The sequence below is a fragment of the Chanodichthys erythropterus genome, chromosome 14 (assembly GCF_024489055.1).
Source record: "Chanodichthys erythropterus isolate Z2021 chromosome 14, ASM2448905v1, whole genome shotgun sequence".
NCBI classification, from domain to species: domain Eukaryota; kingdom Metazoa; phylum Chordata; class Actinopteri; order Cypriniformes; family Xenocyprididae; genus Chanodichthys; species Chanodichthys erythropterus.
The window spans coordinates 31,275,519-31,296,103 of record NC_090234.1 but is presented as its reverse complement, the minus strand read 5'-3'; the positions used below and the strand labels follow the sequence as shown (position 1 = coordinate 31,296,103).

At 40.7% G+C, this 20,585-nt stretch overlaps 1 protein-coding gene across 1 annotated transcript in view; it reads right to left on the bottom strand.

Moving 5' to 3' along the window:
* Positions 1 to 20,585, bottom strand: part of itgbl1 (integrin, beta-like 1) — a 73,138-nt gene that overhangs the window by 35,199 nt on the left and 17,354 nt on the right. Inside the window, exons 3-5 of the mRNA XM_067410040.1 lie at positions 13,085 to 13,231; positions 12,150 to 12,272; positions 11,388 to 11,528 (exon numbers count right to left, since the gene is read on the bottom strand). Of these exons, the coding sequence (XP_067266141.1) occupies positions 11,388 to 11,528; positions 12,150 to 12,272; positions 13,085 to 13,231 (411 nt within the window). The remainder of the gene's footprint in view (positions 1 to 11,387; positions 11,529 to 12,149; positions 12,273 to 13,084; positions 13,232 to 20,585) is intronic.

Genomic DNA, 20,585 nt, shown 5'->3' with positions numbered 1-20,585 from the left:
GAAAGACAGGGACTTAAGCTTCACTGACTGCAGCAACTCAAATGGCGCTCACCACAAGGCTGACAAGACCAAGGAAAGGTCCCTAGAGGGTACAAGGTGAGGGTAGGGAGGACTCAGCCTCCTCGCACCCCTCAGGAACCTGATATTCAGAGCATGCTTTCCTACAGAACTACCACCTACTAAATCGTGATGTGCGGCAATAGCGGCAATATACACTTTCGGGGTGGAGGGAGATCACTGAGCATCAGTTCTGGAAACCAGGTCCGGTTGGGCCAGTACAGCGCAACTAACAAGACCTGCTCCTTGTCCTCCCTGACCTTGCACAGTGTTTGTGCAAGCAGGCTCACTGAGGGAAACACTTACTTGCGCAGGCCCCGGGGCCAGCTGTGTGCCAGCGCATCCATGCTGAGGGTCCCCTCGGTCAGGGATTAAAACAACTGGCAGTGGGACATGTCCGGAGAGGCAAACTGGTCTACCTGTGCATCTCCAAATCAGCTGGACTACCTGGGTGTGGAGTCTCCATTCTTATGGGAGCGTGGGCTCGTTGGCTACACAATTGAGCTCTCCCAGAATGTGAATGGCGCAAAGTGACCTCAGATGCTTCTGACTTCCGAGGATGAGATGACGGGTAAGTTGCGACATGCAACGGGAGCGTAGACCACCCTGACGGTTGATGTACACAACAGCCACAGTGTTGTCTGTCCTGACCAGCACATGCTAGTACCAGACTGTACTGCTAGCAACTCAAGGCAACTGATGTGCCAGCCTTTCTTGTGTACGATGTAGTAAGGGCTGTAAAACCATGATCTCATGTCAGCTGGAGGCACCGTCTCTATTGTGTCCTTTGCCAGTAGGACTGCGATCCCTGCACAGGATAGGGGCATCTTTGTCCGCCACTGAGGTGTAGCGGACACCGCTGAACCTGGGGGGACGTGAGGTGGAGAACAGGGACCTGACCCAGAAGACATAGCGTTCCACTTAACTTGCGGAATCCCCACAAACCCCCTGACCACCCCACTGTGGTCAACTTTGAATCTGATTCAGCATGAGCAAACACTTTATCTCCAGAGCATAACCCTCTCTACGATACAGCTATTGACATCTGATCCTCATCCAGAGAGGCAAATGACAAGCTGTGTTGCTGTGACAACCCATGCTGTCAGCTGGCAGCTCGACGGCACACGACTCGCTGAGGAGCAGGAGGTCCACGGGGCTTTTGCCCGGCGGAAGAGCTACCACTGTAATCCTCGGTCTCCCAAAGTGTCAAGCAGACACACAGCTGTGCTTTTACATACAAGCGGCAACTTGTCAACAGTAGAGGTGCTCAAGCCTTTACAAGAAAGGCGAGACATGACCAGTGTGCCCCTCATGGTAATGTTCTCATGCGAGAACATGAACCACCAACGAACGCCGTCTCAGCATGCTTATGCTCAGGCATGTGAGACAGCGATTGTGGCCGTAAGATGAGGACAGGAAACAACCATATCCAGAAATGCATGGACAGAGAGGTGTCTTTAAAAAGACACTCGCTGTCCACTTATTCTTTTAGGGAAAATGCTATTTTAGCGGTGAGGCGCACAGCTGACACGCTGTCACACCAACTCTCCCTGTAGAGCTTCTTCCTGGTTCGTTGTACACACTCGAACGGTGATTGCAGAGCAGAATCGTGAGAACCGCTCATCTCCGAAGCGAAAGCTTAAAGGATTAGTCCACTTTCAAATAAACTTTTCCTGATAATTTACTCACCCCCATGTCATCCAAGATATTCATGACATTCTTTCTTCAGTCGAAAAGAAATTAATTGTTTTTGATGAAAACATTCCAGAATTATTCTCCTTATAGTAGACTTCAATGGCCTCCAGATGGCTGAAGGTGAAAATTGCAGTTTCAGTGCAGCTTCAAAGGGTTTAAATGACAAGGAATACCAGACGAGGAATAAGGGTCTTATCTAGTGAAATGATCGGTCATTTTTGAAAAAAATACAACTATATTGTGCCAACTATAACTATAAGTGCCTCCGCCAAAACCGCATTTCCATATTCTCAAAAAAAGTTTAAGCTGTATGTCCTATGCCTTCCTTATTCTATTTACGGAATGAACGCAGCACCAGTTAAATTTTTTCCGTAAGTAGAACAGAGAAGGCGTAGGACATACAGCATAAACTTTTTGGAGAATACGGAAACGCGGTTTTGGCGGAGGCACTTAGAAGGCAAACATTTGGTTATATAAAGCATATACAGTTGTATTTTTTTCTAAAATGACTGATCGTTTCGCTAGATAAGACCCTTATTCCTCGTCTGGTATCGTTTAAGCCCTTTGAAGTAGCACTGAAACTGTCATTTTGACCTTCAACCGTCTGGAGGCCATTGAAGTCCACTATAAGGAGAAAAATCCTAGAATGTTTTCATCAAAAACCTTGATTTCTTTTCGACTGAAGAAAGAAAGACATGAACATCTTGGATGACATGGGGGTGAGTAAACTATCAGGAACATTTTATTTAAAGGTGATTGGGCTCTCAGGTGAGATCCCCCTTCGTCAGTTCAATTCTGACGTAACGTTGAATGTTACAGACTGATAGGAAACAGCATTTATTTAAATTATAAGTCTTTTGTAACATTATACTTTGCACTTATACTTTTTGATCAATTAATGTGATTAATTAATGTGTAATTGTTATAGGTATTCTGAGTTTGTGTTCTGTTTGGGTGAGTTTTGTATTATGTTTTAGTTCTGTCTTAATTTTTGGTTAGTTTCCTTGGTTACACATTGATGAAGCTGTCTCAGCTGTTTCTCATTTCTTTGATTGATTTGTCTGTCTATTTAAGCCTTGTGTTTCTTCTGTTCATTGTGATATCGTCTTTATGTAATGGTTGTTCTGTTCACATTCTTTGCAATTCCAATGTTTTTTTTTTTTAATTTTAATTAGTTTTACATAATTTCAAATTCATAAACCAGTAACTCTTAATTCAGTTCTGAACATTCTCAAAAGTAACCACTGAAAGGCAACTGAGATACAGTGCAGCTTCTATAAATTAACTAGTATTAAAATAAAAGTTAGATTAATGAATTATATTTAAGATGTACTACGTTTTAAAATCAAAGGGTGCTGTGAGAGGTCTGTGCCAGGTAAGGCAATTTTCCGATCATTGGAATATGGGTTCAAACTGTTTTGTCTGTGTTAGGAGGATTAGAGCTCAGTGAAACAGTTAGCTGCACAGCACTATAATTGAAGTGATGCTGAAAAGGAAAGCCAAATTTCTCCTGGGGGCCAAATCCTCCAGAGCCCAGCTGACAATAAAGGGGCCATGCATGGCAAGGATTGATGAGGATGCTTACTCCAAGTTCCAGCTAATCTATTGCTGGGGCGACAGTCATGGCAACAGAGCTGCGGGAAACACCTCCACTCTGATGAATCTTAGCCAGACCAGTTGCAGCACAACTGGAAATCCTGTTTTCTCTTATCTGTGCAAAGAAAGCACACTGGGAGCTAAGCCAGCTGGCATCCTGCGAACAGGGGGCTAGACCACTGTTGCTGCCATCATTCGCAGTCCTGTCAAACACTTGTTTTCTCATGAAAATATACCTTACTCACATTGCACTTGATCTGTGGATGTTTAAATGAATGACATGAGCTATATTATAACAGTCATTTCTGTTTGAAACAAATGCTTTCTTTTGAACTCTCTATTCATCAAAGAATCCTGAAAAAAATGTATCATTGTTTCCACAAAAATTTTAAACAGCACAACTATTGTAAACATTGATAATAACACTATATGTAACTTGAGCTCCAAATCAGCATACAAGAATGATTTCTAAAGGATCATGTGACACTAAAGACTGGAGGAATGGCTGCTGAAAATTCAGGTTTGCCATCACAGGAATAAACTACATTTTAAATTATATTAAAGGTGCCCTAGAATTAAAAATTGAATTTATCTTGGCATAGTTGAATAACAAGAGTTCAGTACATGGAAAAGACATACATTGAGTTTCAAACTCCATTGTTTCCTCCTTCTTATATGAATCTCATTTGTTTAAAAGACCTCCGAAGAACAGGTGAATCTCAACATAATACCGACTGTTACATAACAGTCGGGGTGTACGCCCCCAATATTTGCATATGCCAGCCCATGTTCCCAACATTATGAAAGGCATTAGACAAGGGCAGGCATTATTTAACGTCTGGATCTGTGCACAGCCGAATCATCAGACTAGGTAAGCAAGCAATAACAGCGAAAAATGGCAGATGGAGCAATAATAACTGACATGATCCATGATATCATGATATTTTTAGTGATATTTGTAAATTGTCTTTCTAAATGTTTCGTTAGCATGTTGCTAATGTAGGCTACTGTTGGTTAAAGTTACCATCATTTCTTACTGTATTCACGGAGACAAGAGCCATCACTATTTTCATTTGTAAACACTTGCAGTCTCTATAATTCATAAACACAACTTTAAATCTCTCTAACAGCGTGTAATGTTAGCTTTAGCCACGGAGTACTATCAAACTCCTTCAGAATCAAAATTAAACATCCAAATAAATATTATACTCACATGACCCGAAGCATGCATGCAGCATACATGATGAACATATTGTAAAGATCCATTTGAGGGTTTTATTAGCTGTGTGAACTTTGTAAATGCACTGTATTACAGAGTCGCGAGCTTGATGGGCAGGGAGCACAAGATTTAAAGGGCCAGCAGCCCCTGAATCGGTGCATAGTTAATGATGCCCCAAAATAGGCAGTTAAAAAAAATCTATGGTGTATTTTGAGCTGAAACTTCACAGACACATTCAGGGAACACCTTAGACTTATATTTACATCTTGTAAAAAAACGTTTAATGGCACCTTTAAAATAGAAAACAGTTATTTTAAATAGTAATAATATTTCATAATATTACTGTCTTTCTAGATTTTTGATCAAATAAATGCAACCTTGATGAGTATAAGAAATTTCTCATTTACAAATTTTTTTCCAAACCCCAAACTTTTGACCGGTAGTGTATTTCAGGCCTTTGTCCTACCTTTCTCTCTAGAATTTAGTGAATATAACAACTCTTTATATGCTGGTCTACCAGCATCTCCCATTTGACCCCTTGAACAGATTTAAAATTCTGATGAACGGTGGTGTAACGAATCATCATTCAAGCGGGGATCCATTTGCATGCGTCTATTAAAGAACAGAGTGGTCGTACAGGCAGGGTCAAACAGGGACAGACAGGTATGCCAGAGACAGGCAGAATCGTAGTCAGAGGGCAGGCAATGGGTCAGGACAGGTGGATATCACTCACAGATCAATGTTCCAGGCAAAGGTCAAGAGGTAGGCAGAATAGGGTCGATAACGGGTAACAGTAGGTACAGCAACAGGTAGGCAGACAGGGTATAAACGCTCAGAAATGTTCACCGGGGCAAAACAAGACTTTGCGAAGTACTGGTGTGCATGAGAGTCCTTTATAGTCCAGGTAATGGGTTTCAGCTGTGATAGTGATTAGTCCAAGGCACGGGATTGTGGGTAATGTAGTGCATATGGAAGTGCGTGTGTCAGTATTCACACGCACACTGCGAGCACCTCCTGGCGCAAGGAGGCAAACAACGCCGCGGTCTTTCCGGGTGGTTTGTGTGGAACTCTTCCACCAGATTGGGGTCCAGGATATCATCCGAGTTGACCCACGAGCGTTCCTCCGGGCCATACCCCTCCCAGTCAACCAAGTATTGGAGTACATGTCCACGGCGGCGTACATGTCCAGTTTGCGGACCTGATAGGCCTCCTCGCCTTCCACCAAGATGGGCGGGGGGCCCTGATCACCAGACCTCTCCTCCCCCTCCTCGCAGAGACCATCGGAAGGTTTGAGCAGTGATACATGGAAAGTGGGAGAAATGCGATAATGATTAGGCAGAGCAAGACGGAATGAAACTGGTGTAATCTGCCGTGTAATTCGGAATGGACCAACGTACCTTGGGCTTAATTTCTTGCAGGGGAGTCTGAGCCGGAGGTCTCGAGTAGAGAGCCAAACCCACTGACCTAGCTGATAATCTGGAGCAGGACGGCGGTGGGGATCTGCTTGTTCCCTTTGGCGGCGGACAGCGTGTTGAAGGTGAATGTGAGCTTGGTCCCAAGTGGCCTCGCTGCGACCTATCCAGTCGTTGACAGCAGGTACGTCGGTTGGTTCCCCAGACCAGGGGAACAGTGAAGGCTGAAATCCTAGGATACACTGGAACGGGGTTAGGCCTGTTGCCGGTTTGCGTAATGAGTTTTGAGCATATTCCGCCCACAGGAGATACCGGGACCAATCATCTTGGTTTCTGTTACAGTAGGAGCGGAGGAAGCGGGTAAGTTCTTGGTTCATGCGTTCCGTCTGTCCATTTGACTGAGGATGGTAGCCAGATTTAAGGCTGATGTTGATGTTCAGCCCATAGGCGGGAGGTGAACTGAGGTCCACGATCAGACACAATGTCTTCTGGTAGTCCATAAACTCGAAAGACCCATTGACAGAGATGTTCTACGGTCTGCATAGCGGTGGTAATTTCGATAAGGGGATCAGTCGGCAGGCCTTGGAGAAGTGGTCCACAACGGTGAGTATGGTGGTATACCCGTCTGAGGCTGGGAGATCTGTGACGAAGTCAACAGCGATGTGTGACCAGGGACGTTGAGGCAGTGGCAGTGGTTGTAGTAAACCGGCGGGGAGTTGATGGGATGGTTTGTGAGTGTTGCAGACTTGACAAGATTTAACGAATTGAGTTGTGTCTTTGGATAAGGATGGCCACCAGAAGCGATTCTGCAGGAGTTGGATGGTTGCTGTAATACCAGGAATGCCCGGATGCAGGTGAGTTGTGTACCATTTACATGATGCGGTTGCGAAAGGTTGGTGGTACCAAGCTCTTTCTAGGGGGGAACGGTCTGCTGGGATTTCGGTCTCCGCGTTGGCTTGATTCAGTTCCGTCATTATGTCCCACTGTACAGGTGCAACAACAAGAGAGGTAGGTAATACAGTTTCAGGTTTCTGTACGTTGAGCTCACCTTCAAACTGGCGAGATAGAGCATCTGCCTTGATGTTCTTTGAGCCTGGGTGATAGGTCACAGTGAAGATGAAACAAGAGAAGAACAGGGACCAACGAGCTTGACGAGGGTTAAGTCTCTTTGCTGTGCGTAGGTATTCCAGATTCTTGTGGTCTGTCAACACTACAAATGGATGTAAAGCTCCCTCTAGCCAATGGTGCCACTCCTCAAATGCCGCTTTCATGGCCAGCAGTTCTTGATCACTGACGTCGTATTTGCGTTCTGCTGCTGAGAGCTTCCTGGAATAGTAAGCACAGGGATATAGTTTAGGTGGATTTGTCTCTGCAAAAGAACTGCCCCAAGACCGGTGCTGGACGAGTCAACCTCGACGGTGAATGGGAGTGAGGGATCAGGATGGTGCAGGATAGGTGCAGAGGTGAACCATTCCTTTAGCTGCTGGAAAGCCTCCATGGCTGCAGGTGTCCACTTGAGGTTATGTTGACCCTTCTTGACCATGCTAGTGAGAGGGCATGCTATGGTACTGAAGTTACGGATGAACCGTCGATAGAAATTGGAGAAGCCCAGGAAGTGCTGCATCTCTTTGAGAGTGTTGGGACGTGGCCAGTCAAGGATGGTGGAGACCTTCTTGTCATCCATGGCAACGCCCTCCGAACTGATGATGTAGCCGAGGTATGAGGTGGATGTCTGGTGAAATTCACATTTCTCAGCCTTGGCGTATAGTTGATACTCAATAAGTCTTTGAAGTACCTGTCTGACTTGTAGAACATGCTCCACCATGGTGTCGGAGTAGACCAGGATGTCGTCTTTAAAAACAATGAGAAATCTGTTAAGCATGTCCCTGAAAACATTGTTAATGAATGCCTTGAACACAGATGGACTGTTGACAAGCCTGAAGGGCATAACAAGATATTCATAGTACCCTGTAGCAGTGGAGAAAGCAGTTTTCCATTCATCCCCCTCCCGGATGCGGATTAAATTGTAAGCACTGCGCAGATCGAGCTTCGTGAAGAATCTTGCAGTCCAGAGCTGCTCCAATGCGGCAGGGACCGGGGGGTAAAGGATAACGGAATTTAACAGTTATTTCATTCAGGCCACGATAATCTATGCAGGGTCGTAGACCACACAAAGAAGAAGCCAGCGGATGCCGGTGAAGTGGAGGGGCGTATGAAGCCCTTTGCGAGCTCCTCCTCTATATACTTCTTCATGGACTCGGATTCGGGTTGTGAGAGAGGAAATGTGGGTGGTGTTGCTCCTGGAATGAGATCAATAGCGCAGACGTAAGGGGCGATGAGGAGGTAACTGAGAGGCACGTACCTTACTGAAAGCCAGAGTGATATCTTGATATTCGGCAGGTAACTGTAGTTCAGATGGTATTTCAACCTTCTCTGGTGATTCGGTAGCTTGGATGGTTCTGACAGGAAGGAGTGATGGCTCAGACAGACACTTGTTTAAACAGTTCTTGTTCCACTGAACAATTTGTCCCTCTCTCCAGCAGATGTGAGGATTGTGAAACCGTAGCCATGGAAACCCGAGTATGATGGATGCTGTAGAAGTGGGGAGAATGTGGAACTGGATGCGCTCAGTGTGAAATATACCAATCTGCATTGTGATCTGACGTGTGATGGTGTTGATGCGTCCAGAGCCCAGAGACCGGCCATCTATTGCTTCCACTGTGAGAGAGGAAGGACATTGAATTACAGGAACTTTGCATTGCTGTACGTAAGCCTGGGATATAAAATTCCCCGCTGCCCCAGAGTCCAGTAAAGCGGTGGTTTCTAGGTGACTGTCATCAACCATGAGAGTGAAGGGAACAGTAACGCACATGTCAGCGCTATAGTATGGGTCAGTGTCACTCACCGACCGCGGATTCTCGGGGCGGATGTGAACAGGGCAGTTGTTGAGAACATGACCAGGATTTCCGCAGTACAGACACAGAAGGTGGGTCATCCGGCGACTTTTCTCCTTCTCAGACAGGTGATAGCCGTTAATCTGCAGGGGTTCTGGGGTATCGGATCAGCTGAGCGACTTGAACGTATACTGCGTTTCTGATTAGTCTTTCGGGAACGAATCAGATTTTCCACATGAATAGCCAGTTCGATGTATTGATCCAAGCTTTTACCCTCGTCACAACAAGCCAGTTCAGTTTGCAATTCATGTGACAGTCCCCTTCGGAAACAAACTTTCAGAGAATCACTCACCCAGTTTGTTTGCGCGGCCAGTGTGCGGAAAGCGAGAGCATATTCAGCTGCTGATTTTCGTCCCTGAGTTAACTCCAGCAAGCGGTCACCCACTCCCTTGCCATCTAGTGGATGGTAGAAAACATCTCTGAAGCTCAGAATAAAACAATCATATGTAGTGAAAGCAGCACCATCGTCTCTCCAAACAGCGGTTATCCATTCAAGCGCCTTCCCCGTAAACAGAGAACAAACCAAGGCGATCTTACTGGTATCAGTGGAATACATGGCAGGTTGCTGGTTAATAGACAGCATTGAAGAATGAAACCCTTACACTTTGTTGGATCACCATTAAACTTCTCAGGCAGAGAAAGGCGGGGACTCACCAGCGATGGTGTTGCTGCTGCGTGGGTAATAGCGGCAGTGGTGAGTGGTGGCGGCGCCGCTGGGGAGGACAGCTGAATACCTTGCAGAGCCTTTACCAACTCTTCAGTGAGGTTAGTGAGGCGGTTGAGCTGGTGTTGGTGGGCAGCGAGTTGGCTGGCTTGGGCAGACATAGTTGCACACAGATGAGAGAAAGCAGCTGGATCTTGTTGTTGTCGAAGTCTTCTGTAAAGAATCATCATTCAAGCCGGGATCCATTTGCATGCTTTTATTAAAGAACAGAGTGGTCGTACAGGCAGGGTCAAACAGGGACAGACAGGTATGGCAGAGACAGGCAGAATCGTAGTCAGAGGGCAGGCAGTGGGTCAGGACAGGCGGATATCACTCACAGATCAATGTTCCAGGCAAAGGTCAAGAGGCAGGCAGAATAGGGTCGATAACGGGTAACAGTAGGTACAGCAACAGGTAGGCAGAGAGGGTATAAACGCTCAGAAATGTCCACCGGGGCAAAACAAGACTTCGCGAAGTACTGGTGTGCATGAGGGTCCTTTATAGTCCAGGTAATGGGTTTCAGCTGTGATAGTGATTAGTCCAAGGCATGGGATTGTGGGTAATGTAGTGCATATGGAAGTGCGTGTGTCAGTATTCGGGGGATGGTTCCCTCCGATGGCCAGAGGAGGGTATCACAGAGTTCGTCTCTGTGACAGGTGGTTAACAATAGAAACCTTTTTCAGGCCTCTTTTTGGCATCCCATACTTGCCAAAATTACATTTAACAGACTCTGCCAATAAGATTTTTTGCACATGTTGTCCTAAATAGGGTAATTCATGAGTCTGGTTTTAAAAGTATAGCTTTTATTAGTTGTTTTTATACCAAAGCATTTTGTTTCCCATATATTTTTTTAACCAAAAAGGTTATTAAATGTAACTTTGCATGGATGTATTTCAAAGTGAAGGGCAAGTTATTTCATGGGTTGAGAGGCTGACTGACTAAAAGAGGCTGTCATCTCACACAATAGCAGCGATCCACTGAGACCTGCCATTCACAGGGCAAAACATATAATTGAAGGGTATGAACAGAATATAAAATAAGGAAAATAAGGATGGATAGCTTAAAAGTGCCCAAAATAATGGATATCTTTCACCATGTGCACTTGAACAAAACAAGTGCACTTTTTTGGAGCAATGATATACTAATTCCATAAGACTTTTCCCTCAAACACAATGCTGCTGATAAAAATACATATGTGCTTAAATATATGGACAAGTATGCTTATGGAATACCATGAATGATTGTATTTGTTCTATTGGAAAGTATAAACAAATGCTGTGTGCCTAACATTTGATGCAGAAAACCAGCGTGGTTGCTTCTGATAAGTGGATACGGTTTGTGGGCAGATTACTTAACCACAGACAGTGGTTCAGATGTGAGGTTGAGTTTATACTGTGTACCACTTCACCCTTTTGCTGTAATCAATTTCAGAGAAGCTCCCTGGAGGTTCACCGGCAATATGAGAGCCAAAGCTTTTTGGCAGCCTGATGTATCTTAATGGAGAATACATTGTCCCACTCTCATTTGTGCTTGTCGGGTGAAATTACTTATGCTGTGTACAGCTGATATAGAACAATTAGGCATATTTCGTTACAGATTCTGTGTGGAAAAACCTCAGATAAAATTTTAATTTGATTTTGATGCCCCTGCAGTAGCATTAAGGATAAACTTGATTAATTTATTATTAGTTAATGGGTTATGGGAAATATTGGTTAAGTCAGAGTAAGGTAAATGCTTGCACAAAGACAGACCTCTGTTGCTGCAGATCTTGCCATCTGGAGATGTGCATCTCCGCTTACTCTCCCATGGGCTGATGTCACACTGGAATTCACATTTATCTCCATGCCAACCAGCCGAGCAGTAACAGTTTCCACAGTAACACTTTCCATGGCCTGCAACCACGAACAGGAAGAGGGAAGAGAGAAATTCAGTTTTAGAGTTTTTAGATTTTTTTTTTTAAATATCTCGTTATCTTCATAGACAACATGCAGGTATAGCAAAGGCATTATGCGAATTAGGGCGTCATTTGATTAAAACCATGCTATTAATAATCTAAAATGGAACTACAACATACTTCCATAAGATTCAAGAAAAAGACACAAGTCTTGCGTTCAGAGAAATCTAACTAATATTTTAACTTTAGTTAACTTTAATTTTAATATTTGAACTTTTTTTTCTCACCCCATTAACAAAATCTGACAACAGTGGTATGATATAACTCAATCCTTTAGCTCAGATCACTAAAAATATATCAGATTTTTATAAATACTACATTTTACAGGCTAGCCATCTAATGTGCATGCATGTCCCTAATGCCTTTTAAAAAGTGTGTAACTTCCATTGCTACGGCCACCATTTTGAGTGTTTCAGCAAAAATGAGGAATTAAGTAGGTGACACTTGATTTAACATGGTATTATCTAAAACAATAAAATTAATACAAATGTGTCCAGATACTTTTTTTAGGACCACTGTAGATGAATCTATAGAAGCACTGGTCACCCTGTGGTCATACCTCCACAAACTTCTCCAGAGTCTTCATCCAAACACTCGCTGTCATCACACTCGCAATATCGTCCACTAATCAGGCCCTTCCCATCAGGATTATGACACATGCAGCTGCCGCAGTGACAGGTGCCTGTCGGAGAGATGCATCAATGTCGAAATCCACAGATTTCATGCTGTCACATATCAACCACACTTCTACATATGAAGACACTCACAGAGTCACACAACAACACCCGACCTAAGGCTGTTGGAATGCATGCCATTCAGAATTAAACTGAAAATAAACAAAAAAAAAGTGTTTTTTAATAATTCACTTTTTTATTTTTCAGTACCCATAAACATGTTATCATTAACACAATAAGTCACGCCCCCCATCCCAGAATTATTAGATGATATAAAAAGAAATATTGAAAATTTCACCGACAGAAATGTATATTAATTTAAAACAAATTAATTTATATTAATTCAAATTTAAATAAATGTATGTATAGTTATTATCGTACAATGCAGAACGATGGCAGAACACTTTATTTCCAGAACACTGTAATTTTCTCAATATAATAATAATAGTAATAATAATACTAAAAATGTTATGTCTAATCAGTTGAGACAAAAAAATTCTTAGAATAAATGAACATATTACATTTTGAAAATCAATCCTGGTGCACAGCACTTTCATGTACACACACGCCCTAATGACATGGTGACACATACCAGGCATATCTGGAACCAGCTGGGTCCCCAGCTAACAACATACAGACACATCACCCAAAGTTAATGTTCAGGTCAGGGTTAAGTACAGGGTTTGGGGCAAGGTGTGAAATACAAGCAGGCTGCTATTTTCTAGGCCACCCAGAAAGAATGTTTGGACAACTGCAAGCCATATATCTTGACCTTCAGTTCTATTAGGCCCTCATGCAATACAAAATATCAAACATTTACCTGCATTGGAGCAAACTACACCCTGGGCATTTCGGCAGAGGTCTTTACTGGTTTTGCTGGAGAGGGAACATTGCTCCTGGTACTGACAGGATTCCCCAAACCAGTTTTCATCACAGAAACACTTTCCACATTTGCAAATCCCATGATCTGTAGTGGACACATATACAGATTACAATTATTGATTGTTTTGAGTAACATGCAGTCACGGTACAAAACCACACCGTAAAAGTAAATGGGTTGATAACAAATGATATTATGTCGAAGGAGCCAAAGAGCTCCCTATGAGATCGATTTTGTGATTAGTAACACATTTGTAAGGTGTTTGGAGAGAGGAGAAGGGCAGGGTGATGTGCAAGACATTAACACTCTCCACGCACGCATGCTTTGGAACCCCTGAGAGAGAGGAGGATAGGAGTTGTATGTGTTTCACACATGTGTGCTTTTCACAGCTAAAAGGTGTTGAAGATTTCTTATGGTCTACTTCCACACAATAGTTATTATACAATTGCACAACCCTACACACTAGAGGTCTGCTATCCGAACAGTGTAAATGTATTTCATTTTTACAACTCATTAAAATGAAAAATGCTCAGGCCAGGGTCTCGCTCAAACAGGTCAGGTTCAGGCTTTAATGCCTGAATGACATCTACTATACACTTTGTTAGACTATTTGCTTAATGATGAAGTAGCTAAATAATTGATCATTGTTTTCTAAGGATGCATGATTTATTAAAACTATTTAAAAATCATAATACAGCATTACATAATGCTATTCTTAAATCTATGCTTACACAGGAGAATACATCAATAAAAGTGACTGTAGCATTTATATATAAAAAAATATATTATTTAACTATTTAATAATATATTTTTTAATGATGGTGGTTGGCTTAAATCGTGGATTTGATCGTGCTGTGCTGTGTAACAACAAAAACCAGCAGGCTTTTGGCGCCCTCTGCAGGCATTTGTTATAATGTATTTATAACATTTCAGGGGAAACCCTCTTGATGTGTTTAAATATGCAGATTAGCTTGTTTTGGTTAATTTAGAAGAAATCTAGAGATGCAAACAGACAGATGGTAGTAGGCCTAAAACAAACACCATCTAAATGTGTAGGGTTAGGGTTAAGTTTTCTTTCTATTAGAGTAAAAGACATGGCAGCAAAAATAAACCAAAATCTTAAAATTGTCCACTACATGAAAGGAGTATTCCAATATTGATTTGTGCAAAATAAACAAATTATTAGTGAAACTATGTCCCTATCCTTGGTGCAGTCATTTATTTTAAATATATAGCTACTTGAAAATAGCTGTTGCCTGCTCTTGTGATAAACCTAGTCAATACTAAAGAAGAACATGGTCTCTGTGTGAACTGATTATTTTGTAGAAATAAAACAAGAATAAAACAATTGTGTGAGTGTGAGTGAATTAAAATAAATTAGTAAGGAAGTCAGAGTTGTCTTAAAGGTGCCCTAGAATCAAAAATTTTATTTACCTTGGCATTGTTGAATAACAAGAGTTGAGTACATGAAAAAGACATACATTGAGTTTCAAACTCCATTGTTTCCTCCATCTTATATAAATCTAATTTATTTAAAAGACCTCCGAAGAACAGGTGAATCTCAACATAACACCGACTGTTACGTAACAGTCGGGCTCATTAATATGTATGACCACAATATTTGCATATGCCAGCTCATGTTCAAGGCATTACACAAGCCAGTATTAACGTCTGGATCTGTGCACAGCTGAATCATCAGACTAGGTAAGCAAGCAAGAACAATAGCGAAAAATGGCAGATGGAGCGATAATAACTGACATGATCCATGATATCATGATATTTTTAGTGATATTTGTAAATTGTCTTTCTAAATGTTGCGCTAGCATTTTGCTAATGTACTGTTAAATGTGGTTAAAGTTACCATCGTTTATTACTATATTCACAGAGACAAGAGCTGTCGCTATTTTCATTATTAAACACTTGCAGTCTGTATAATTCATAAACACCAATTCATTCTTTATAAATCTCTCCAACAGTGTGTAATGTTAGCTTTAGCCATGGAGCACTATCAAACTCATTCAGAATCAAATGTAAACATCCAAATAAATACTATACTCACATGATCCGAAGCATGCATGACGAACATCTTGTAAAGATCCAATTGAGGGTTATATTAGCTGTGTGAACTTTGTTTATGCACTGCATTATATTCGTGAGCTGGGGGGGGTATTTATGGGGTATTTTGAGCTGAAACTTCACAGACACATTCAGGGGACACCTTAGACTTATATTACATCTTGTGAAAGAACGTTCTAGGGTACCTTTAATATATTTAAGGGTTTATTATTTTTTTTAATTAAATAATTATGAGAAGTGCCCTTTTTTCCACTTGAGCCCCTGCACCCCAAAATGTCTGTGCACATCCCTGGTTCTGCAGGTCTGTGCAACCACAATATCAGGGTCAGTATACTTAACTGTAATGCTTCTCACACCATGGAACTCTTGTTGTACAGAAGGAAATAGATTTAATACCATGTAATCAAAGTCTGTCTTGCAGTTTCAAAGCTCCAACCACCTATTTCTACTGCCAATTGTGCACTTTGTGTGTAGCCTACTGAATAATGATAAAGTTCTCTCTGAAAAAAAATACAAGTCATTCTACTTATTACAAATACTGAATTTTCTTTTTTTTTTTTTCATTCCTTTTCCACCACTCTCTCTCTTCTGGCACCTCCTCTTCTTTCAATCTTTCTCTTCAATCTGCATGCAAAAGAACCATAGTGAGACAAGAAAAAGAATTCTATATCAGACCATTGTTATGATTGCCTATCATTATACTTGACTCCATGCATGAAAATGCATTGGTGCACAAAAAAGGCAGACAAAATATGCCACAAATACATCCTGTTATTGTAAATTCAGCTCCTTTAGCCACATCCTGAAGTGTCATCCTCAATCACTCCCTGCACTAATCCATCATGTAAATTTGATGTCGTCTTCAAGGGCTATCCATCAGTCCTTAACAATAGCCTTGTTCTGCTCCTGTACTCATTACCAGAGAGTCTTGGCTGCTTGTCACAAACATTCAATGTTTTATAGCCAATCTGGAGGGAAAGGCAAGATTTATGCTAATACCAAATGGAGGATACATCTATCTTGTGCCCTATAGTTTAAAAGCAAATTGGTATTGGAAATGTTAAGCTACGAGCCAATCATTGTTTATTTGAAAAAAAAAAGAAAAAAAAAAGCCTTTGGGTATGATGTGATCTTTTAAAAAGGCATTCCTCATCATTACTGAATCAGGCAGGTTGTTAGCAGTGGGACAACATCTTCTTGTTCAGTGTGACTGGCATAGTTTCAGACATTACAGATCAGACATTACATATTTTTACAGAACAACTTTTTCACACTTGAACAGTGTCTTCTTCCTCTGAACTTTTTCAGAGAGACCAGCTTTGACCTTTAATGCATTTTCAAATGACTTGTTTTGAAAATTGAGAACACCAATGAATGACATTAAATAATTGGACAAATGTCCTTTTCTGCACACTTGCTGAACTTAGCACTATTGTTTAACTTGCAAAATTGGTAATACACACACACACACACACACACACACACACACACACACACACACACACACACACACACACACACAAACACATTGAATTTATATATATATATATATATATATATATATATATATATATTATATATATATATATATATATATATATATATATATATAATTATTATTATTTTTTTCTCTCTCTCTTTAAGTTCTACCCAGACAGGTCATCTGATCAATCAACTAAAGTATACTAAGTATAGATGACTCTAAAAACAGGAAAAAAAAGAAAAAAAAAAAGAAACAATTCCTCGTTCAATAAAACTTGGCTGCCTATGCAGTAGAAAGGCACTTTTTCTTTTTATCCAAATCCGTGCTACCTATAGAGAAAAAAGTCTGTTGTCTTCCCTTTTGCAAAATAAGTAGGAAAACTTCAACAAACTCCAAGTCTTCTATGGATACACTTACCAGAATCAAATACCACCTTGCTTTAGTAGGAAATACTTCTTATCAAACTTTTAGTTATGGTATTATAATAGTGTCAACTTGTATTGTTCCTGAGTGCAATTCAGAGTAAACATTTAGCGGGAAGGAGCTGCTTTCGGTTCTGTCAGTTCTGACCAACTCCTCGAAGCAAAACACTGAAATGGATCTGCAGCAGTCAGGTGGTACAAGTCAGCACTCTTTAAGTTGTTAACATTCATTACTATTGTAATGTTATGTGCTTTGACACATTTAACAGTGTAATTTAATGTCGTCTCTCGTGACGTTGTGCAGACTCTGCTCTGGCTGTGCGCGTTCATGTGTTTTGGAGGAGGCGTGGCTTTGGAGAGTGCTCTGAAGTGAGGGTGGGATCTTATGCTTTCAAAGCTAGCTTGCTATTGCCAGCTTCTCTGAAATTGCCTACCCTACCTTTAATAACCCTCTGTCAATCGGACTGTCTTTGGGCAGGGGTACAACAATGCAGAAGTATTATTACGAAAGCCCTGGAGCTGTCAAATGAATGTGAATTTCTCCAGGTAACACAGAAAATGAATAAACATTATTCATTTACAAAGCGGTTTGAAAATCAGTGAAGTTACAATTTAACATTCTTAGTCATGTTTGTTTTGAAATACGTTTTATGCCAGAGTTCGATCCTATATGCAGACCCAGACACAAATACTTTGACATTAACTACCACCCACCCATATGTGGGAAGAAGAGTTTTGTCCTTGCTGTCCACTGTGTCCCTGCTTATGTGCCACCAGGGGCATAATTTACCCCCTCCTCGCTGATGGGCCAAGACGGCCGTGTAGCCACCCTGTGCTGTATGACTCACTCTAAACAGCTGTGAACAGTATTAATAGATGGTGTGTCCTCATCAGATAAATTGTAGACGGTGAGCAGATTAATGAGTCATCAGATGCTAATGACTGTTACCATTTCAGACAGTGCTGTCCATGTTAAATACTGACAAAGGAATATGGGGTCACCAAGAGTATGAATGTATGGCATGAATTCGGATGCAAATAAATGTATTTCCATAGTTCAATTTAGACATTCTACAAATTATAAGTAACATGTCATCTACCAGTCATTAGAGTATTTTTTATTTTATTTTACCTTTATTTAACCAGGAAGTCTCATTTTAAATTTTTTTCAGATTTAAAATTTCTTTTACAAGAGAGACCTGTCCAAGGTAACTGCCAAACAGTAAGACAATTTTAAAATACAACATGTACACATTACAATAATATTTAAACACATCCTCTCAACAAAAACAATCACAAGCTTCCAATACCACTCTCTTTGTAACACATTTAATTCACCAATAGACACAAATTGATCTAGTTTTAGATCTTTTTGCAAAAAGATCAGCTTAATATCTGCTATCACTTTATTTTTATAAATTAATGTTATAATGAATAGTCTTGTTAAACGAGAATAGACAACATTTTCACAGAATTGCAGGCAATGCTGTCTCTGAGCATCTAGATCATTTTTAGAATTCAAATTTTTATTCAGTAAATATAATTACATTTAGCATTATTTTTTTATTATTTATTATTTGTTTGTTTTTTTACCCTAAAGTAGTGGTCTTTTTGCGTTTTGTTTTTTTATATTAAAGTAATTCAAAGTTGATCATTGCAGAAGTAGTCCACATTAACTAAATTCAGGTTAGAAAGAATCTTAACTAACCTATGCAGATTAAAATCAAATTCTGATTTCAATTTGATTTTAATCTGCATAGGTTAGTTAAGATTCTATCTAACCTGAATTTAGTTATGTGGACTACTTTTGCAATGCCTGATAATGCTTTCAAAGACAGCAGTTACCCCTATGATTGCACTGTGAGTATAATAGCTGTGAACAAAAAATAAATAAATAAAATAAAAATAAAGACACTAAATCTTCCTAGAAAACAGAAAGGAAAGCATTATATTCTATACAAACCCGATTCCAAAAAAGTTGTAACACTGTACAAATTGTGAATAAAAACAGAATTCAATGTTTCACATTTCAATATTTTATTCAGAACACAACATAGATGACATATCAAATGTTTAAACTGAGAAAATGTATAATTTTAAGGGGAAAATAAGTTGATTTTAAATTTCATGGCATCAACACATCTCAAGAAAGTTGGGACAAGGCCATGTTTACCACTGTGTGGCATTCCCTCTTCTTTTTATAACAGTCAGCAAACGTCTGGGGACTGAGGAGACAAGTTGCTCAAGTTTAGGAATAGGAATGTTGTCCCATTCTTGTCTAATACAGGCTTCTAGTTGCTCAACTGTCTTAGGTCTTCTTTGTCGCATCTTCCTTTTTATGATGCGCCTGAAAGAGACGACATCTGGATGGGAGCATATGTTGTTCTAGAACTTGGTTATACCTTTCAGCATTGATGGTGCCTTTCCAGATGTGTAAGCTGCCCATGCCACAGGCACTCATGCAACCCCATACCATCAGAGATGCAGGCTTCTGAACTGAGCACTGATAACAACTTGGGTTGTCCTTTTCCTCTTTAGTCCGAATGACATGGCGTCCCAGTTTTCCAAAAAGAACTTCAAATTTTGACTCATCTGACCACAGAACAGTTGTCCACTTTGCCACAGTCCATTTTAAATGAGTTTTGGCCCAGAGAAAATGCCTGCGCTTCTGGATCATGTTTACATATGGCTTCTTTTTTGATCGGTGGATTGTGTTCACCGAAGTATTCCTGAGCCCATGTTGTGATTTCCATTACAGTAGCATTCCTGTATGTGATGCAGTGCCGTCTAAGGGCCCGAGGATCACGGGGATCCAGTATGGTTTTCTGGGCCTTGAACCTTACGCACAGAGATTGTCTGAATCTTTGGATGATATTATGCACTGTAGATGATGATAACTTCAAACTCTTTGCAATTTTTCTCTGAGAAACTCCTTTCTGATATTGGTCCACTATTTTTCGCCGCAGCATTGGGAGAATTGGTGATCCTCTGCCCATCTTGACTTCTGAGAGACACTGCCACTCTGAGAGGCTCTTTTTATACCCAATCATGTTGCCAATTGCAAATTGGTCCTCCAGCTGTTCCTTATTTGTACATTTAACTTTTCCGGCCTCTTATTGCTACCTGTCCCAACTTTTTTGGAATGTGTAGCTCTCATGAAATTCAAAATGAGCCAATATTTGGCATGACATTTCAAAATGTCTCACTTTCAACATTTGATATGTTATCTATATTCTATTGTGAATAAAATATAAGTTTATGAGATTTGTAAATTATTGCATTCCTTTTTTATTCACAATTTGTACAGTGTCCCAACTCTTTTGGAATCGGGTTTGTACATTCTTTAAAAAAAGAATATTATTTATTCTTATTTGTTTTTCTATTCCAGTCAATTCTTGCCATTTTAAATTTGCTTTTAATACTCACGAGAAACTTTTGAACCTAAATGCAGCTCTTTAAA